The sequence below is a fragment of the Vipera berus genome (assembly GCF_964194415.1).
Source record: "Vipera berus genome assembly, chromosome: 1".
Lineage (NCBI taxonomy): Eukaryota > Metazoa > Chordata > Lepidosauria > Squamata > Viperidae > Vipera > Vipera berus.
The window spans coordinates 352,914,153-352,935,578 of NC_138202.1; the positions used below are offsets into that span (position 1 = coordinate 352,914,153).

Genomic DNA, 21,426 nt, shown 5'->3' on the forward strand with positions numbered 1-21,426 from the left:
CTGTGCTACTATCTTAACAACTGTTGTGATTCGCTTAACAACTGTGGCAAGAAAGGTCGTAAAATGGATCAAAACTCACTTAACTGTCTCACGTAGCAACAGAAATTTTGGGCTCAATTCTGATCGTAAATGGAGGATTACCTGTAAAAGTTTTTTGCAAAAAAAAACCAAACACCAACAAAAAAATGGATTTAACTTTTCCTTGCCACTAAATAGATTATAGCACTGATGTCTCGGATTTTCTTTGATGATTTCAGAAATGCATGTTTCATGGACTCCCTGGAATTAACATAGAAATGCCCAGCATCTTATATCCAGCACTCCTTCCTCAGTATGACAGCCGGTCACCCGTCGAGCAAGAGAAATTGGAACAGAACAATGTTAAACTCAGCGGGGTAAAATTTTAAATATTGTTTTCGTCCATTAAACCTAAGCCACTTCAAATGTAATCTGGCCACAAGCTGAGGACTGTTTTTGTCTGCTTGAAAAATAGGTAATGTTTTGGCAATGCATGGAATTCTGTACATTAGAGCAGTATTTCTGAACCTTGACCTGCTTTAAGCTGTGTGAACTCCCAATTCTCAGAATTTCCCAACCAACATTGGGAATTCTGGGAGTTGAAGTCCACAAAGCTTAAAGCCCCAAGATTGAGAAATGTTGCTTTAGAGCAGGGGTCTTCAAACTTGGCAAGTTTAAGACTTGTGGACTTCAACTCCTAGAATTCCTCAACCAGGCACACTGGCTGAGGAATTCTGGGAGTTGAAGTCCACAAGTCATAAAAGGGCCAGGTTTGAAGACTCCTGCTGTAGAGCAAAGCCAGTGTTTATGAGCATATATCTGCCTTCATTAATTACTGCTTATGGGGCTTCTAAATCCCGTCGTCTTCACGAATGGCAGTTTTCATTGGGGATGAGAGGTTTAACACATCTGGAGGGGGCAGCAGGGTACGAGAAGAAGTTCTGTTCTAGCTGACAGCTTCTTTTCATATTTTCAAACGGATTTTCCGTTGCTAGCGGGAGATGCCAGGGATTCGAAGTGGAAGCTTTTGCTTTCCAAATGGGGGGGGGGTCTGAAATGGGACAGGAGGGGCTTCCAAAGCAGCTGTTGTGAAAGACGAAATATTTTTTTTACTATGACTTAAATCTTGAGCAGGAGGCTCTGTAAGCCACATGGTACCTTAAGCACCAAGTCGAAGAGGGCCTCTCGAGTTAGATTCCTTGATGCCAAAAGAAAAATCCTGTCCAGGCTATTCTGTGTTAATATTCGGAAGGCTGTTCATTAGATGAGCGGATTGATCAAAGAGAACTGTGTATAATTCAGTGAATTGAAAAAGATACGTGTTTGTATAATTTCTGCTCCCCACAACCCCTGCTAACAGAACCGCAGGAAAAAACCTAAAGGAAAAGCCAAGAAAGGGAAGCCTGAAGAAGAAGTAAAAGAACAGCCAGGAGGTGCCGAAGGAGCCAGAGTAGAGAAACCCTCATTGAAAGATGAGTTATCCCAAGATCAGGACCCTAAGATGACAAACTGGGCTTTCAATGATAAATATCCTTCACTTGCGAAGGAGCGTTTATCTTCCCACGCTTTTAGCTGGAAGAGAATCAGCAGCAGTGACTCAGAATATTCTGATGCTGAAGGTGGAATGCAGAGCAAAACAAGGTTTGTGATGGCAACCACTCAACATCTTTCCCCTCCCCCCCCGGCTGCCTTTATGCAGCACTGAAGTGTGTTCATTTCACAGCAGCGTGGCTGGATTCCCTTGGACCTGAGTTCTTTCAAAAGCAGAGATCTATTTAGATTTTTTTTTTCCTCCCTCGGTTTTCTTCACTTTCCTGCCTGCCTCCGTTTGTCGCAAATACAGGTAGCCCTCGACTTACGACCGCAATGCTGTTGCTAAGTCGGACTGCTGTTAAATGTTAAAATGGGTTTTGCCCCATTTTACGACCTTTCTTGCCACAGTTGCTAAGCGAATCACTGCGGTTGTCAAGTAAGTACCCCCCGTTGTTAAGTGAATCTGGCTTCCCCGTTGACTTTCTTTGCGAGATCGCAAGAGGGGAATCGCATCACACACACACACCCACCGGGACATCGCCACCGTCATAAATACGAGCCCATTGCCAAGCCTCTGAATTTTGATCCTGTGATCGTGGGGATGCTACAACGATCGTCAGTGTGGAAAAATGGACCTGGGTCATTTTTTTTCCCCAGTGCCCTTGTAACTTTCAACAGTCGCTAAGCGAAAAGTTGTAAGTCGAGGACTACCTGTGTTGGGAAGAGCAAAGAGAGGTTTTTTTTTACTTGTTATGGGTTAATGTTTGCATGCGGCTGGCTTCAAATTGGCATGTGGCAAATTGCATCTGTCAAAGAAAACCATGGCAACAAATGCCATCGAGACCCTCAACCTTCCCGGTGTCCTTCCTGATCATCTCAGAAGATTGGGGGGTGGCAACCTGGCTCTGTGCTGGCTTGCCTCCTCCTTCTGGGCTTGATTCCAGGCAGGGGTGACTGGGGAAAGGCAGACACACCCTCCCCAGGAGAGTGCTGTAAGGTTTGGTGGGCTCCCCTCTCCTATTTAACATCTGCGCAAGGCCCCCGGGTGAGCTCATCTGTTACCATGGGGGGGAGGGGGGGAGATACCAATATGCTGACGATATTCAGTTACACATACCTGCCCCTGGCGAATTAAGCAATTACGTGCAGTCTTATCTCAGTGCTTGGAGACTGAGGGTCTGTATAAGGAACAACATGGATAAGAGTGCAGAGAAGAGCAACAAAGAGGATCAGGGGACTGGAGGCTAAAACATATAAGGAACACTTGCTGGAATCGGCTATGTCTAGTCTAATGAAGAGAAGGACGAGGAGGGACATGATAGCAGTGTTCCAATATCTCAGGGGCTGCCCCAAAGAAGAGGGAGTCAAGCTATTCTCCAAAGCGCCTGAAGGCAGGACAAGAAGCAACAGATGGAAACGGACCAAGGAGAGAAGCAACCTAGAACTAAGGAGAAATTTCCTGACAGTGAGAACAATTAACCAGTGGAACAACCTGCCTCCAGAAGCGGTGAATGCTCCAACGCTGGAAGTTTTTAAGAGACAGAACAGCCATTTGACCGAAATGGTATAGGGTTTCCTGCCTGAGCAGGGGGTTGGAGTAGATGACCTCCAAGGTCCCTTCCAACTTTATTATTATTATCAGGCTTCAGCTGGACCGTAACAGAGTTAGAAGGGACCTTGGAGGTCATCTACTCGAACCCTCTGCTCTCGCAGGAGACCTATACTATACTAGTCTCTTCTTAAAAACCTCTGGGGATGAAGCAACCACAACTTCTGAAGACAAGCTGTTCCACTGTTTAATTCTTCTCACTGTTAGAAATTTTCTCCTTAGTTCTGGGTTGCTTCCCTCCTTGGTTAGTTTCCATCCGTTGCTGCTTCTCCTCCCTCTGGTGCTTTGGACCCGGCAAGACTTGAGTGGTTTTGGGTTTCGGGGCATTCTGGTTCCCAGAATGCGCCATCTTTGGGTGCTGGAGGGGAGACGTTAGGCACAATCTGGGGGTCCTCTTGGATTCACAACTCCTGCTCAAAGAGCTGGTGTTAGTTGTGGCCAGGAGGGCCTTTGCCCAGTTATGTGTTTTGTGCCAGTTGTGCCTGTTCCTCAGTCAGGGGCCTCTGGTCCCTGACACTCATGCGTTAGTCATCGCCCAGTTAGAATTCTGTAATGTACTCTGCCTAGGGACGCGATGGCTCAGTGGGTTAGGACGCTGAGCTTGTCGATCAGAAGGTCGGCAGTTTGACGAGTCGAATCCCGAGTGCCGCGTAACAGAGTGAGCGCCTGTTACTCGTCCCAGCTTCTGCCAACCTAGCAGTTCGAAAGCACGTAAAAATGCAAGTAGAAAAATAGGGACCACTACGGTGGGAAGGTAACAGCGTTCCGCGCGCCTTTGGCGTCTAGTCATGCCGGCCACATGACCACGGAGACGTCCTCGGACAAGCGCTGGCTCTTTGGCTTTGAAACGGAGATGAGCACCGGCCCCTAGAGTTGGAAACTACTAGCACACATGTGCGGGGGAACCTTTACCTTTTACCTTTACCTTTAATGTACTCTACGTGGGCTGCCCTTGAAGAGTACGCAGAAGCTTTAACTGGTGAAAAATGCGGGCAGTTATTTATGCCCCTAGAGTGGCACACATTACACCTCTGTTCTACGAGCTGCATGGGTTGGCACTTTGGTTCCGGGTCTAATTAAAGATGCTCATTTTCACCTTTAAAGCCCTTCGTGGCAAGGGGCCAGGTTATCTCCCCAAACATATCTGCCCCTCCCATTAGATCCGGCAGAGAGATTCTATCGATCAACGGCCTATACCTGGCAGGCTTCAAGAGGGAACCACTTGCCATAGTGCCATTTTATTATGGGATTTTTTTCCCTTCCTGGCAATGAGATTAGCTCCATCCCCCTAAACCTTGCGAATCAAGGCAAAAATACCTGTCCCAGAATACAGGGACAGGATCCACTTTCAGGCAATCAACAGGACCGGAGGTTTATTCTTCTGAGCTTTTGGACTTGTGCTTGAGCTCATCCTCAGTGAATTTCTCTCTCACCAGAATGTGTGGCATGGGCTATTTATTCTATGCGTAGTATTTACTGGCAGCCTCACGTTGCAGTGAACAAGGACCTGTATTCAGTTTCACAGCCACTAAGATAGTTGGCTGAGTAGGGAAATTATTTAAGCCTGGTAAACGGGCCCCTTGTGGGTCAACAGGAGTGCTGATTTATCACCAGCTTATCGGGTACTTAGGAGCCGAGGACTTGGCAGAGCAAGGAAACAACAGCCAACAACTTAGTGGCCAGCCAGCAGTACCCTAATCAACAGCTAGGGGACCACATACAACCAGGCACCACATAAATACAATGCATAGAATAGTCCAAAGCAGAGATCACCAATCTTTCTTGGTTGGCAGACCGGAAGAACAGGGAGGGGGAAGCATTTTATGCATGCTTGCATGTGCTTGTCCGCACGGGGCTACGAGCATGCACGTGACACAAATGGGGCAGGGCTAGTGCTTGGATGATACTCACTAGCCCTGCCCTGTTCTTGTGCACAGCACCCTATTTCTGCACCCCTGAGGCGCAGCATTGGCCCCTTTTCGTGCACCGAGGTGCGGCTTTGGCCTGTTTTCACACAGCACGGCAGCGCGTGTCCCGTTTCTGCGGTATGGTGGTGTCCCGTTTTTGCACCGCGCAGCACGGTGTCCTGTTTTCGTACCCTGTGGCTGCAGTGCAAGTGGCCAGCAGCCCACGGCCCAATACCGGGCCGCGGCCCATAGGTTGGGGACCCCTGGTCCAAAGCACATATTGTAGTAGAGAGAAGTTCCCTGAGGATGGGCTCCAGGACGTGTCGAAAAGCTTTGAAGACTAAACCTCTGGTCCCAATGTCCGACCCAGATTGGATCCTCTTTTAACTTTCCACAAGCCTTTCAAGATCTGGCTAATATCCTGCCTGGGAGGGTCCCAGGGAATCAGGAAGACATGGTGATACCTTCCTAACTGTGATTAATATCATCCTCTCTTGTTCTTGTGCTCTTTATACTTTTTAACAATGAAGGTTTTTATAAATTTATTGGTGTTTTTTTTAAAAAAAACTAAGGATTGTATGCTGCTCAGAGTCACTTTTTATGTGAGGTGGGCACCGCAACCAATACAACGTTCAAATGAAGAAATCTGAAAAATTTAGACATTTCCTGGCAGAACAATTAATCAGTGGAATGACTTGCCTTCGTAAATTGTGGGTGCTCCAACACTGGAGGTTTTCGAGAAGAAACTGGACAGCCATTTCTCTGGAATAATATAGGGTCTCCTGCTTGGGCAAGGGGTTGGACTAGAAGACCTCCAAGGTCCCTTCCAACCCTATTATTCTATGTCTGTGATGGCAAACCTTTTAGAGACTGAGTGCCCAAACCGCAACTCCAAACCCACTTATTTATCGCAAAGTGCCAGGGCCGCATCAGCATTGTGGTGCCCTCGGGGGGGGGGCAGGGAGGCACCTCTGAGTGCCACCTCTGGCACGCAAAATCCAGGGGTGCAAAATGCCACCGTGCTGCAAGGCGCAAAAACGGCTGCCACCGCAGCGCGTGGTGCAGATACAAGGCGCTGCACCACACAAGAATGGGGCAGGGCTAGTATCACGCAGGCACTAGCCCCGCCCCATTTGCAGCACGTGCGTGCTCGCGGCCCCTTGCATGCAGGCACGCATGTAAAATGCTTCCCCCTCCCTTTTCTTCCAGTCCACCAATCGACAATGGTTGGTGACCTCTGCTCTACCACCTCTACTTGAGCTTGTTAGTCGGCCGTTTTGCCTCCTTTGTGCTGGACGGGGCTCCTGCTTCGGGCGGCAGTGGCGGCCTGATGGACCTGCTGCTGGCTGTGGTGGCGCGTGTGCCAACAGAGAGGGCTCTGAGTGCCACCTCTGGCACGCGTGCCATAGGTTCACCACCACTGTTCTGTGTTCTATATTCTAAGTTCAAAGATTCTCCCCCCCCCGCCCACTTTGACCAATATGACAATGTCATTTATTTAACGTCTTAAATCAGTTTCCCTCCCCCCCCGCCTGTTTGTCTTTGTTTCACACCAGGTCTTTCCAAGCTAAAGTTCGCCAAGGGGCTTTAACCTGCTTCCTTTCCGCTGTGAAATCCGTAGAGAAGAAAGTTCTCTATGGCTACTGGTCAGCATTTATTCCTGATGAACCTGGAATAGGAAGCCCCCAGACAGTGTCTTTGATGACCATTGCATTAAAAGATCCTTCCCCCAAGGTAAGGGGATTTCATTATCTTTGTCATGTCTACCCATCCCATATGATCCAGCATAAGCCCTCCCCCAAGCACTCGTTGCAATAGAATAGAATTCAGTTCAATTTACTTTATTGCAGTCAGAGAACATTACAGGCAGAGTGCTCCATTCCATTCCATTCTGCTCCATTCCACTCTATTCCATTCCATATTTCCTGTCCTGTCCTGTCCTTATCCTGCCCTATCCTATCCTGCCCTGCCCTGCCCTGCCCTACCCTACCCTATCCTACCCTACCCTACCCTACCCTATCCTATCCTACCCTATCCTATCCTATCCTACCCTACCCTACCCTACCCTATAGCAATAGCAATAAGACTTATATACTGCTTCATAGTGCTTTACAGCCTCTCTAAGCAGTGTACAGAGTCAGCATATTGCCCTCAACAGTCTGGGTCCTCATTTTACCGACCTCGGAAGGATGGAAGGCCGAGTCAACCTTGAGCTGGTCAGAATCGAACTGCTGGCAGTCGGCAGAATTAGCCTGCAATACTGCATTATAACCACTGCAGTACCACAAGTCCTGTCCTGTCCTATCCTGTCCTGTTGAAGGTAAATAAAATAAGGTTTAACGTAGAGTTAAAACAACCTAACTAACTAACATCTATACATGATATCCAGGATGCAGGAGTAGAATTGAATGTGGGTCTTTAAAGAGAGCCCCACCCTCTTTCAATCCACATTCACTCTGAAGTTCCTCCACTGGCACTCTAGCCCTTTATCGCTTTCAACTACCTGGTACACCAGAGAGTTATTTGACCTTTTGCTAGAGAGGAAGAAGAATATGCTAACGGCGATCGTGTCAACTGCTCAGCCCATCTCTGTCTTCCATAGGTCCAGCCAAGACTTCCAGCAATATCCTTGAGAAATGATGCAGAACAGCGTTTCTCAATCTTGGCAACTTTACGATGTTAGGACTTCAACTCCCAGAATTCTGGGAGTTTAAAGTCCACACCTCGTAAAGTTGCCAAGACTGAGAAACATTGATGTAGAAGATAATTTGGAACAAACACCCCCCCCCCACCCCAACCCCAGGTGCCTAGGCTCAACTCCTTTAATGATTTTGTTCTATTGCAGACACGGGCCGGTGCTTTTCAAGTTCTCTCAGCCATTTTGGAAGGTTCCAAGCAATTCCTGTCCATTGCCGAAGATGCCATTGATCACAAAAGAGCCTTCACGCCCTTCTCCGTGAGCATTGCCTCCAGCATCCGAGAACTTCACCGGTGTCTGCTGCTGGCTTTGGTGGCCGAATCTTCGTCCCAGACCCTCACCCAGATAATCAAGGTAAACGTTTGTCTACCGATGTTGCTTTTGCACTACAGCTCCTAGTAGTTCGGAGTAGCAGAATAACAAGAGGTTGGAAGGGACCTTGGAGGTCTTCTAGTCTGACCCCACCTTTGCTCTGTGAACTCAACCTGTTGCACACAGGTAGTCCTTGATGTACAGCTATTTGTTTAGGGACCGTTTGAAGTTACACAGCACTGAAAAAAAGTGTCTGATGACTGTTTCTCACACTTACAACCGTTGCAGCATCCCCATGGTCACATGATCAAAATTCAGATGCTTGGCAAACTGGCATGTATTTATGATGGTTGCCTTATCCCGTGATCATGTGAACATATCACTTTACAGGCACAGAGCCAATTAACTTCACGATCTGAATATAATAATAATAATAATAATAATAATAATAATAATAATAATAATAATAATAATAATAATAATAATAATAATAAATAAAAAATAAAAGTTGGAAGGGACCTTGGAGGAATTATCAACTGAACATTGGCTGAATTGGAACACCTAGACCGGAAAACGCGTAAACTTTTGAATATGCACCACGCTCTACATCCACGAAGTGACATCGACAGGTTGTACCTGCCAAGAAGAATAGGGGGCAGAGGGCTACTGCAAATCCACCAAACTGTAGAAGAAGAAAAACGAAGTTTGAATGACTATGTAAATCAAAGTACAGAAAAATTGCTGCAGGCTGTGAAAACAGAGAGCATTATAAAAATAACAAAAACAAAGGCAGAATATAAGGAAAAACGGCTGGATGACAGATTAAATAGATGGAAAACCAAAGCTTTGCATGGACAACATTTGAAAAACATTGAAGGAAAATGTGATAACAACTTGAAACGGGCATGGCTTAAGATGGGAACCATCAAGAAAGAAACGGAAGGCTTAATACTGGCTGCTCAAGAACAAGCACTACAAACTAATGCCATGAAAGCGAAGATACAAAAATCTGACAATCCAAATTGCCAACTTTGCAACAACAAAGTTGAAACTGTTTCACATTTAATATGTGAGTGCAGCAAAATCGTGCAAACTGATTACAAAGCTAGACATGACCGAGTTGCTAAACTAATCCACTGGGCATTGTGTAAAAAATACGACTTGCCTGTGTCTGAAAAGTCGTGGGAACATAGGGTGGAAAAAGTTGTCGAGAATGAGAGGGTGAAGATCTTGTGGGACTTCCGAATACAGACAGATCGCCATTTGGAACACAACACTTGATTGATATCACTGTACCAGGAGATGCCAGAGTCGAAGAAAAAGAACTGGAAAAAATTATGAAATACCGCAACCTGGCCATCGAAACTGCGCGATTATGGATGAAACGTGTAACAGTGATACCCATTGTCATCGGGGCACTGGGAACGATGTCCAAAAACTTTGCAAAACACATCAAGAAATTTCAGCTTCCTGCAATATTTCCAGCAAAGCTACAAAGAACTGCGCTACTCAGAACATCTTACATTTTAAGGAGATACCTGGTTGATACCTAGGATGCTGGCAGCAACCCGTGTCAGCCATTAGTGCTAGTCAATTTGAGTGTTCAGTTGACTGAGTTTCATGTTTAATGAATAAAAGTTATATAAATATAAAGTTGGAAGGGACCTTGGAGGTCATCTAGTCCAGCCTCCTGCTCAACCCTATACCATTTCAGACAAACGGCTGTCCAGTCTCTTCTTGAAAACTTCCAGTGTTGGAGCATCCACAACTTCTGGAGGCAGGTTGTTCCACTGGTTAATTGTTTTAACTGTCAGGAAGTTTCTCCTTAGTTCTAGGTTGCTTCTCTCCTTGATTAGTTTCCATCCGTTGTTACTTGCCTTGCCTTCAGGTGCTTTGAACTATTTTCACTCCCAACTAGGCACCGTCATCTCTTACCTTCTCCTCAGAAAGAACAAAAGTCCTCCATCACTGGAGATTTTTAAGAAGAGACTAGACATTCACCTGTCTTGAGATGGTATAGCTTCTCCTGCTTGAGCAGGGGGTTGGACTAGAAGACCTCCAAGGTCCCTTCCAGCTTCTATTCTATTCTATTCTATTCTATTCTATTCTATTCTATTCTATTCTATTCTATTCTATTCTATTCTATTCTATTCTATTCTATTCTATTCTATTCTATTCTATTCTATTCTATTCTATTCTATTCTATTCTTTCAAAGTTACATTGAAAAAAAAGACTTAGGATCATTTTTCACTCTTATGATGGTTGCAGCATTGCCCATGGCCACGTAATGGAAATTCAAACTCTTGACAACTAGCATGTCCCAGAGTCATGCAACTGGCTCATATTTAAGACATTTGCAGTGTCCCAAGATCACGTGATCCCCTTTTGCAGCCTTCCAACAAGCAAAGTCAATGGGGAAGTAACAACCATGTTACTAACTTAACAACAACAGTGATTCACTTAAATGGAGCAAAACTCACTTAACCTCCGGTCTGTGAAGATTCTCAGTCATCCCAGGTCATGGTCGTCCCAAAGGTCCCTTTCCAAAAGGCAACTGGATTTTCTTGTTTTTTTTTTTTTATTATTATTATTATTATTATTATTATTATTATTATTATTATTATTATTATTATTATTATTATTATTATTATTATTATTATTAATTTGTTTGAAAATGTTTTGCTTGTCATCCAAGAAGCTTCTTCAGTTCCAAATTCAGTCAGAACTGAAGAAGCTTCTTGGATGAGAGACAAAACTTTTTCAAAGGAAAAGAACCAAGAAAGTCCAGTTGCCTTTTTTTTTGGGGGGGGAAACACACCTTTGGGACACTTAACAACCATTTTGCTTAGCAACAGAAATTTTGGGCTCCTTTGTGGGCATAAATTGAGGACTACTTATACTTTCCTGTCTTCCTTGTTGACAGTGCCTTGCCAATCTGGTCTCAAATGTACCGTACAACCGTTTAAAGCCTGGTCTGCTATCAAGAGTATGGAACCAGATAAAGCCCTACATTAAACACAAAGGTATGCAGTTATTTTATGTCATCCTGCGGGCAGCGGTTTTGTCATTGGTGTTATTTGCAGTAAAACATATTGTCCAGCTGCATGTTTTGGATGAACCAACTTTGCTTGTGGCCATTAACAGAAGCATCAGATGGTGGGGTCCAACGTGTTTATCCCATCTCTTTTTAGAAGTTTTGGATTGGATTGGTTTGTTTTTTTGCTCAGCTCACAAGTCTTTGTTCTTTTAAAAGACACAAGAAATATTATTATTTTTATTATTATTATTAATTTTATTTGTATACCGCCCTTCTCCCGGAGGACTCAGGGCGGTGAACAGGGCAATACATATTAAAAAACAAGATACAAAAATTAAAAACGATTAAACAAATGCCCATGAATAAGTTAAAACACATTAAAAATAGATTAAAACAGATTAATACAACCCAACCCCATCCCATCAGGCCAGGCCGGCTTGTTCAAAAAGGTAGGTTTTGAGATCGCGCCGGAAGGAGCGGAGGTCAGGCGCCATCCGGAGCTCGACCGGAAGATGGTTCCATAAATCCGGCGCGCCCACAGAGAATGCCCTCCCCCTGGGGGCCACCAGTCGACATTCTTTGACCGGTGGCACTCTGAGGAGGTCCTCTCTGTGGGAGCGTACTGGGCGGAGGGAAGTTGACGCCAGCTGCAGGTGCTCCCCAAGGTATTCCGGACCCATGCCATGTAGGGCTTTGTAGGTCATTACCAACACCTTGAATCTCATCCGGAAGACAACTGGAAGCCAATGCAGCTTGCATATGCCAGCACATAATCTATGCCCCTCTGTGTCTCTACAGAAATTGTTATCCAATTCGTTAGATCTTGTGTATGTGGTTGTGAGCCATCCATGTAAAGTGGTGTGGATGTGGGGAACTCCCATATAAAAGCAATAATTAATGGCATATGGAATTGTGAAGCTGTCCCGCAGAACAGATTTTCTGTTTGCTTCATATCTGTTACTGTTGGACATCATCTCTGATCATGGTACCAAGCAAGCTTTTTGCATTACGGTTTAAAAGAGAATAATTTGCTGTAGGAAAGGAATTGATAATGCACAGGTGTTCCTTGACTTAACAACTGGCCGCTTAGCGGCCATTTAAATTTGCAACCTACCTGAAAAAGGAGACTTACAACATGGATGCAAAGTTCTGACAGTCGCCCCCATTCACATGACTGAACTGCGGGTGCTCATGTGTGGTTGTTTGCAGGATGCCACAGTCATGTGATTCGCCGCGCCCTAGTGAACAGTGGGTTTGCATTTACAACCACTGCATTTGTTTAACCACCACCACAAAACACGTAAAATTGGGTCAATCGTGAGACCGACCCCTTTTAAAACCATCATGATATACAGCTGTAGTGGGTAGGTTTCATTATGTCATATGTCAAGGACTAGCTGTAACTGAGCATAACTTCCCTTTGTTGCATCCTAGTTCAGCCAGGGGTTTCATGGGAATCCTGCTATATATAGTAAAAATAGGGAAGATTTAGGCCAGCTTTATTTCCGAAGTGATAGTTCTGCATGAACCCGGAGCTAAAATTCTCTTCAGGTGGAAGGACAGATTTAGCTTTTGAGACCTTACTAAATGTTGATTATGGAACCATTAGGGGGCGTGACGGTTCAGGGGTTAAAGACACTGAGCTTCTCAGCTGCAAAGTTCGGGTTTGAGACCTGAGCGCTGCACAATGGGGTGAGCTCCTGTTCCTTCGTCCAGCTCTTGCCCACCTAGCAGTTCAAAAGCATGCAAATGCGAGTAGATAAAGAGGTACCACTTTGATGGGAAGGTAACGGCATTTTGTGTCTCTCAGCATATAGGCATGCTGGCCACATGACTACGGAACCATCTTCGGACAGTGCGGGCTCCCTCAGCCAAGAGATGGAGATGAGCACCGCACTCTAAAATTGGAAACAACTAGATAGGGGAAACCTTTACCTTTCATGGAACCACTGGGCACAACACACAAAAGTCAGCCGAACACCGAAATGCTGCTAATTTGAAGCTTTTTCCTTGTGCATTTCTGAACTGTGCCATTTTCCAGTCTTCCTTTCATAGTTCCCATCTTTCTTTTCCCAGCCCCATTCTGACTGCCGTGTTCCTTCTCATGTAGCTCAGGCAACGGGCTTGATATTTCCAGGCTGTTCTGTGACCTTGGGCAGCTTAACCAATCCGTAGCCATTGCTCCTCTCCTCCAGATCCCCATAATGCATTATGCTGCCATCTTTCTTTGGCTTACAATAGCTGCTCCATGTGGGCCATCTGTGTTTTGTTTTGTTTTTTGATTCCTAGATGTTAATGTTCGAGTGTCAAGTCTGACTCTACTAGGTTCCATCGTATCGGCTCAAGCCCCTTTGCCCGAGGTGCGTCTCCTTTTGCAACAGCCCGTCTCTTCGGGAGTGAGCGATGGCACCCCCCTCCTGCCGTTCCGTTCCGGTGCACCTGAATGGCGCAAAGAGCCCATTCTGGCCTCAGGAGAACCATCGCTTGCCCTGGAGAAGACACCAGCTGAGCCCTGTTGGCTCCTGCGTCTCTGCATCTCTCTTGCTGTGTTGCCTCGAGAAGATAGCTATTCGGACAGTGACACCAGCTGTCTGTCAACTGTTAGTACCTATGAACCCTCTCCAGTTCGCCTGGAGGCCCTGCAGGTACATGAATAAAGAGAGAGAGCTGGTTGGTTGCAGATAGAACAGGCACGGTGGTGATGGTATTGAGTGGTGATAAAGAAACTCTGGGGCGCTAAGGAAGTTAGTGGATAGCGAAAGGAGTGGCATATAAATTTAATAAATAATAAATAAAAGTTAGCGTTGCCCATTGGCGCTTATGTTGTCAAGATACTTAGTTACGCTTACTCGCTTTTGTATCGCTTAGTTACGCTTACTCGCCAGGGGGCTTCCGGGGTGAAAGGATTAGCTGGTGACATCACCATGGCTCAGGGGACGCCCAGCTGGCAGCTCCTTCCATGTTCCTGTTAAGTTGCCCACCAAAGTGGTACCTGTCATGGTTCCGATAAATGAGACAGTTCAGACAAAATGCAGGCATCGTTTATCTAAAAAGTCTTCATAACGAAACGAAACATCGGCACTCATGGAGGGATGCCAGAATCTGAAATCTCCTCCCCCCAAACCCAGTAACAGACACACAGTCCCCGCCCTTATCTACACGTCATAAATCACATTATCCAATTAGTTTTACATATGAAGTTTCACTTCCCATTCTCTATGCGGCTTTTCTTATCTTCTTAAAACATCTGGCTGACGTTTCCCCCCAAAGTGAAGCAATTAAAGTAACAGGCTGTCTCTTATATTGTCAGTGCAAAAATATGTCAGTGTTTGCAGCATTGACAGTACCCATCTATCTACTTGCGGTCACCCACTTTCAAACTGGTGGGTCAGCAGGAGCTGGAGCGAGTGATGGGGGCTCGCCCTGTCATGCAGCAGCATTCGGCTCTCGAACATGGGCTTGCTGATTGTTTACCCAGTGCCCTAACCACGTGAGCCATCGCACTCCCACTTGGTTCTATTTTGTTGACAGTTTAATTAGCTCTATAAATGTGATCTTTCAATTTCTAATGACTCGGTGGCTTTCCCAAAGTTACTAAAGGGATGCAGTAATCATTCCCAGCACAGTTACAGCTTCAGTGTCCTAACTTAATTTAGGGTGCATTAGGTACTAGAACCTCGCTCTGGGATGTAGCCTTAAATAGCGTTTCGGCTTGCAGATTAATTCATCTGAAAGCCCATAGGAAGTGACGGTACATCTGTTCGCCTTTAATATGCTGGCTAGTTTATTTCAATTTTTCAAATAATAGAGCTGACAGAAATTATAATTCGTATCTTGCTTTAATTTTTAGTTTATTCAGTTTAGATAGGTGCCCAGTTTGTGTAAACAACTCTGAGCACTATTTAAAAAATGTTAATATAAAATTCAAAATAAAAAGGAAGAATACATGAGAATAAAATGAAAAAAATGGCAGCCCTCTTTGATCACAGTTGTTATTGGCTATAATATTTAAATAACAGTTTAGATATGTTCACTGTCATGTGACAGGTTTTCTATTGGAATATTAAAACTCCCGTGTTGTTTCTTCCCTTTCCTTCCCCTTGTGGCTTCAATCTACTATATAGGTTTTAGCGCTGCTTGTCAAGGGTTATTTTATCCTTGCTCAAAGCTGTTTACTAGAACTTGGTGAAGTGGCTTGTAAATGCATGGAGGAAACAGATCCATCTCTTCAACTCCATGGGGCAAAAGTAAGTACTAATATCTATTTAATGCAGATGTGTTCATTCTGCAGGCCACAGGCCACATGTGGCCCTGGACAACTAATAATGTGGCCCCAAAAGATCATAAAAATATTTTAAAAATAAACATATGCATTAAATATGCATATACATTAACTATACTATATTTACTTACTATTTATTATCTATTTATATACAGGGTATTAACTAACTTATATATTCTATATGCGGCCGAAGACAATTTCTCTTCAGTGCGGCCTAGGGAAGCCAAAAAGTTGGACAATCAAGATTTAAAGCTTTGGAGAAAATAACTGTTTTTGTCTTATATGGATTTATTTTATGGAGAATGGTATTTAGCTTATAGGAATATTGATTCCTTGTTGATAAAAATGTTTCTTACAGGAAATCCTTAAAGAAACGTAACTTTACATGATATTTTTTTTAAAAAAACAATCTAGTTGTGCCATTGCATTAAAGAATGGCTTGATTCAAAAATCACTTATTTTGTGGATTCAGAGGCTCCATTTGGTGATTTAAATTACTAAACTATACTTATATGCTGGAATTAAATGTTGTTCATACAAAAAAAATTTGTGAGACTACCTCAAAGAAATCAACAGGGTTTCGTTTCGTTTGTTTTTCCTTGATTTATTCTGAAAAGGAAAACCTATCAGTAATGAGATTCGTGTTAAGCTATAGCTACTACATAAATCACACTTGAATAACCTAATCCAGACTAAACCATATTGTGATTTATTGCAATATTAGTTCTGGTCCAGTACAGGTAGTCCTTGAGTTATGACCATAATTGGGAGAAGAATTTCTGTTTGCTAAGCAATGCGTCCATTAAGGGAGTCATGCCTGATTTTATGAACTTTTTTGCCACAGTTGTTAAGCAAATCACTGCAGTTGTTAAAATCACTGCAGTTGTTAAGTGAATCAATACACTTGTTAAGTGACTCTGGCTCATCCCGTTGACTTTGCTTGTCGGAAGCCAGCTGGGGGAGGTGGCAAATGGCAATCACACAACCCCAGGATGCTGCAGCTGTGATAAATACTGGCTGGTTGCCAAGCCCAAATTTTGATCTCAAGTGACTGTGGGGATGCCGCAACCGCCATAAGTGCGAAGATTGACCGTAATTCGCTTTTTTAATGCCTACGTAACTCTGAACAGATTCTAGACAAATGATGTAAGTTGAGGACTCTCTGTATAACTATCTCCCTATGGCAGGGCTCTTCAAACATGGCCCTTTTATGACTTGTGGACTTCAACTCCCAGAAGTCCTCGGCCAACATGCCTAGCTGAGGAATTCTGGGAGTTGAAGTTCACAAGTCATAAAAGGGCCAGGTTTGAAGACCCCTGCCCTATGGTATCTCTCTTTGCAAATCTATAATATTCCTTTCTAATATCCCTTTCTTTTTCTTGCTTCTGGAAGCTTCTGGATGAACTTGGAGTGGGTATAATCCAACAGTACAAGCCAGACCTAGTTGCAGATCAGCGGGTACCCATTGACTTGGTGTGTATTGTCCTACTGTGATATTGTATTTTCTGTCCCGTTTTGTTTTTCTTTATTATTTATTTATCGCATGGCACATTCACATCACATTTCAATTCAAAAGGCACAAGAAATAAAAAATACGAAATACAAAATATGATGTCTAAAACATTACAAACATATGTGTAGATTACAGATACAATTTTTTTTGCTTCATTTGCCACAGCCAGGAAATCAGCTTTGTTTTTCTTGGCATTTGAAACATTTTCCCACCATCTCCAGTTGAAAAAGCTTTTTAAGTTAGCTGAATTAACACACAGTAGTGAAGAGGTCCCTATCAACCACAATGAAGGGGTAAAAATTCTGCAGGAAAGATAAATAGGGTAAACCTGTGCCCCAGTTCCTCACTGGTTAGAGTTGACGTTAGTCAGGGCAGCTGGAATGGAAAATAATTCAAAGGAAGGGAGTCAAAAGGGTAACAATCCTGCTTTTCTCCCAGTGATTGAGTAATCTGAAATCTGTAGGAATCGAGTCTTGCCTTTGAAAAACAACTGAAGCCATTTTCTGGAGGAAGAGGAAGAGAAGAGTGGCCACTCCCTCTCTTAGCCCAACCCACCTCACAGGGTCGTTGTAGGGAAAATAGGAGGAGGAAGGAGTGTGATATATTTGTTGTCTTGAGTTATTTCTAAAAACAATAAAGGTAGGATTAAAAATAAAATCTAATGAATAAAATAAATGAATGAGGGCAAGAGATGTGTGTTTGCAAACAGTGAGCCTTGCCTTAACTTCATTCATCAAACACAATCTCTCTGTGAATGATCCTCTGCAAGGATTCTCTTTTCAACCGCCTAGGTCGTGACATTCTGGACAAGGATGCTAAATGGACCAGTACCAGCTGCCCTCCAAAACTATGAGCACCCCACTCTCCAGACCAGCACCTGTGACGCCCTCTCCTCTATTTTGCCAGAAGCCTTCAGCCGTCTCCCCGTAAGTGCATGGCTAAAAGAGCGCAGTGGTTAGAATGCAGTACTGCAGGCTAACACTGCTCACTCCAGCAGTTCGATCCTGAGCAGCTCAAGGTTGACTCAACCTTCCATCCTTCCGAGGTCGGTAAAATGAGGACCCAGATTGCTGGGGGGGGGGCCATATGCCGACTCTGTAAAACCGCATAGAGAGGGCTCTGAAGCACTCTGAAGCGTTATTTAAGTCTTAGTGCCATTGCTATTGCTAGGACCTGTGTTTGTACTTGTTTTGCTAAGTGCAAGTTTTTAAAAAATCGTAAGTAAATGTGGCTTGGTTTTGCTGGCAGACAAAGGTGCTTGCTGAGACTGCGAAGCTGGCAAAATGCCATACGGTCATTTCATGTTGTGAACCAGTGCCTCTGTCGAGAACTACACTGCTTCTGGCTTCCCCTCCTATTCCCCTGTAAGTGTAAGCAAAGAGCAGGCAGAGGTGGGGTGGGGGGGGTACGTAGTTTAGCAGGTCATAAGCTTAGAATCGTTACATTCCCACGAATGGTCTGAGTCTACCCTCTTAAATTCCGTTGACCCTTATCGGGTGCCAATCTCCCATCGAACCTAACTTGACTAGATTCTGGTGTCTAGGCTTGAGCAGCAAATCATCTTAGCTGCAACTTGATGGTACAGTCCTGGTTCTTTGCACCTGACAGTAAGTCATTCTAAAAAGGTACATTGTACCAGTGTCCCAAAGGTGCTTTTTTTCAGGAGGCAACTGGACTTTCTTGTTTTTCTTTGAAGACGTTTCGCTTCTCATCCTAGAAGCTTCTTCTGCTCTGACTGGATGGTGGGGAAGGGAAGGATTTAATAGTAATAGTAATAATAAAGTTGGAAGGGACCTTGGAGGTCATCTAGTCCAACCTCCTGCTCAGGCAGGAAACCCTATATACCATTTCAGACAATTGGCTGTCCAATCTCTTCTTAAAAACTTCCACTGTTGGAGCATTCACAGCTTCTGGAGGCAGGTTGTTCCACTGGTTAATTGTTCTAACTGTCAGGAAGTTTCTCCTTAGTTCTAGGTTGCTTCTCTCCTTGATTATATTCCTTGCAGACAGCTGGGTCATTTGCACCCTTTTAGAATGTCTGCAAGGAGTATAAATCCTTCCCTCCCCCACCATCCAGTCAGAGCTGAAGAAGCTTCTTGGATGAGAAGGGAAACGCTTTCAGAGAAAAAGAAGAAAGTCCAGTTGCCTCTTGGAAAAGCATCTTTAGGACAACCCTGACCCGGATGATTGAGAATCTCCACAGACATTGTGCCAGTGCTTTGCCACCCTTCGGGGCAGTTTCCACATTGAGCATTTTAATTTACTCCCGAGGTGAAGCGCGTCAGCAGATTGAGTTTAAGTTTTGTGGCGCTCAAAAAGATTTAAGGTGCTGGTACTTACCTTTAAAGCCCTACATGGCTTAGGCCCGGGATACTTGCAGGACCGTCTGCTACCGGGGACGACTTCCCATCGCCCAGTGCGCTCACACAGAGAGGGCCTCCTCAGGGTGCCGTCGGCCAGACAATGTCGGCTGGCGACCCCCATGGGGAGGGCCTTCTCTGTGGGAGCACCAGCCCTTTGGAATCAACTCCCCCTTGAGCTTCGGATGGCCCTGGACCTCCGGTCCTTTCGCTGCGACCTCAAAACTTTCTTTTTCCATCAGGCTGACCTGGATTGATGATGGGTTTTTAAATATGTTTTAATTTTTAACTGTAGTTAATTTATTTTGGGGCTGTTATTTAATTCTTTTTAAAATTTTTGTATTGTTGTTTTTTATTGTTGTAAGCCGCCCTGAGTCCTTCGGGAGATAAGGCGGCATATAAGTCCCAAAAATAAATAAATAAATAAATAAATAAAAAAAAGGGCCGTCTTCTTTTCTGTTGTCGATGCAGGACGACAAGCAGATCCTCTGCATCACGATCCTCCTTGGGCTCAGCCACAGCGAGAATCCTCTGGTGAAAGCCGCAGCTTCACGGGCGCTCGGGGTCTACGTTGTCTTCCCGTGCCTCCGTCAGGTAAGGACCGCCAGCTGCTTCGGGTTTTGCTTTATCTGGCTCCGAAACGAAACTTCCTCAGCCAGCACCGCCTTAGCAGCGTCGTACCTGGAGACGGAGGAATCCTGTTTTGTACCGCTGGGGAAAACCTTTCAGTGTTTTGTCAAAGAGTAGTTGACAAGATTTGCTCACAGGTCGGAGTGAGGCTTCCCGCCGTTTTTTTCCCCCCTCTGCACAAAAGCCCCTCAACTCTTCCAGATACTAATCACCATGTAGGAAATCTTTGCCACCTTGTTTATGATTTGTGATAATGAAATAATAGCTATAATGACTTTAGAGCCCCCCGAATCCAGATATCTCTTCCTTAAAAATTAGAAAAAACATAAAACTAAGCCAGAAAAAGACCCTGTTTTTGTCTCGAAAAGATCATCATCGTCATCATCATCATCATGTTTAGCCATTGTCTATCCACTTCAGGATAAAAGCCTCTTCTGCATGTTTCCAACGGTCCTGAGTTTTCTTTTGCCAATTGGGCCCACAATACTTGTTGATATCGTCGATCCGTCTTGTTTTAGGTCTCTTTCCGTGGCTGCTTTTTAATCAAGCGGGATCCGTTCTGTGAGTGCCATCAGTTCTTCTTGCTGTGTAACCAGCCCATTTCCATTCCATTTTTCGCTTGTTCTCTAATCCATGGGCAGGTCTTTCTATCTGGTCTGGTGATGCCGAGCATGTGTCTTTCCATGGCTCTTTGTGCCGCTTGTGGCTTTTGTGGAAAAGATAATCGATAGTGAAGGAAAAAAAACACACACCAAGGCTTCAGCATTTACCTTAGCAACGGGTCTGAGAGAATCGGCTAGGTCTTCAAAGACTTCTGAAATATCATTAGGATGGGAGTCCTACGATGTGTCCTGTCCAAAAGCAGGGGGGGAAAAAACCACCCCAGGCATTTAAATCTTTGTTTGCAAGTGAGCTCTCTTGCCTCAGCAGATGGCAGCATCTAGCCAGCCTTGGTTGATCTCAAAAGTAATTGGCAAGCGCTACTAAGGAATCCCAGGACGGTGGGCCAGATAAGGGAGTTGAAACATGAGCAGAAAGCAGCGACAAACCACTTTTGAATAAACGGCAGAGATGCATATCCCCAGTCACCTTGATTTTCACACTGTAAGCAAGAGTCACCCTTGAGTTGGGCAGCCTTATAAAGCAGGATCCAATCTGGGTCGGTCACTGGGACCAGAGGTTTAGTCTTCTGAGCTTTCGAATTGGTGCTGGAGCCCCTCCTGAGGTTCGGAACGTCTCTCTCGGCAGAATGCGTGCTTTGGGCTATTCTGTGCGTAGTATTTATGTGGTGCCTGGTTGTGTGTGGCTTTTTAGTTGTCGGTTGGGGTGTTGATGGCTGGCTACTAAGTCATTGGCTCAACAACCCAATCAACAACTAAAAAGCTACACACAACCAGGCACCATATAAATACTACGCATAGAACAGTCCAAAGGACACACACTGCTAGACAGAAGTTCTCTGAAGGTGGGCTCCAGCACAAGTCCAAAAGTTTGGAAGACTAAAACTCTGGTCCTGGTGACCGACC

The 21,426-nt window shown here is 44.6% G+C and overlaps 1 protein-coding gene across 1 annotated transcript in view; it reads left to right on the forward strand.

The window, feature by feature from the left end:
• Nucleotides 1-21,426, forward strand: part of HEATR6 (HEAT repeat containing 6) — a 41,497-nt gene that overhangs the window by 12,719 nt on the left and 7,352 nt on the right. Inside the window, exons 7-16 of the mRNA XM_081346569.1 lie at nucleotides 258-395; nucleotides 1,379-1,659; nucleotides 6,624-6,801; nucleotides 7,913-8,119; nucleotides 11,002-11,101; nucleotides 13,405-13,760; nucleotides 15,240-15,362; nucleotides 16,790-16,870; nucleotides 17,702-17,836; nucleotides 19,742-19,864. Of these exons, the coding sequence (XP_081202695.1) occupies nucleotides 258-395; nucleotides 1,379-1,659; nucleotides 6,624-6,801; nucleotides 7,913-8,119; nucleotides 11,002-11,101; nucleotides 13,405-13,760; nucleotides 15,240-15,362; nucleotides 16,790-16,870; nucleotides 17,702-17,836; nucleotides 19,742-19,864 (1,722 nt within the window). The remainder of the gene's footprint in view (nucleotides 1-257; nucleotides 396-1,378; nucleotides 1,660-6,623; nucleotides 6,802-7,912; nucleotides 8,120-11,001; nucleotides 11,102-13,404; nucleotides 13,761-15,239; nucleotides 15,363-16,789; nucleotides 16,871-17,701; nucleotides 17,837-19,741; nucleotides 19,865-21,426) is intronic.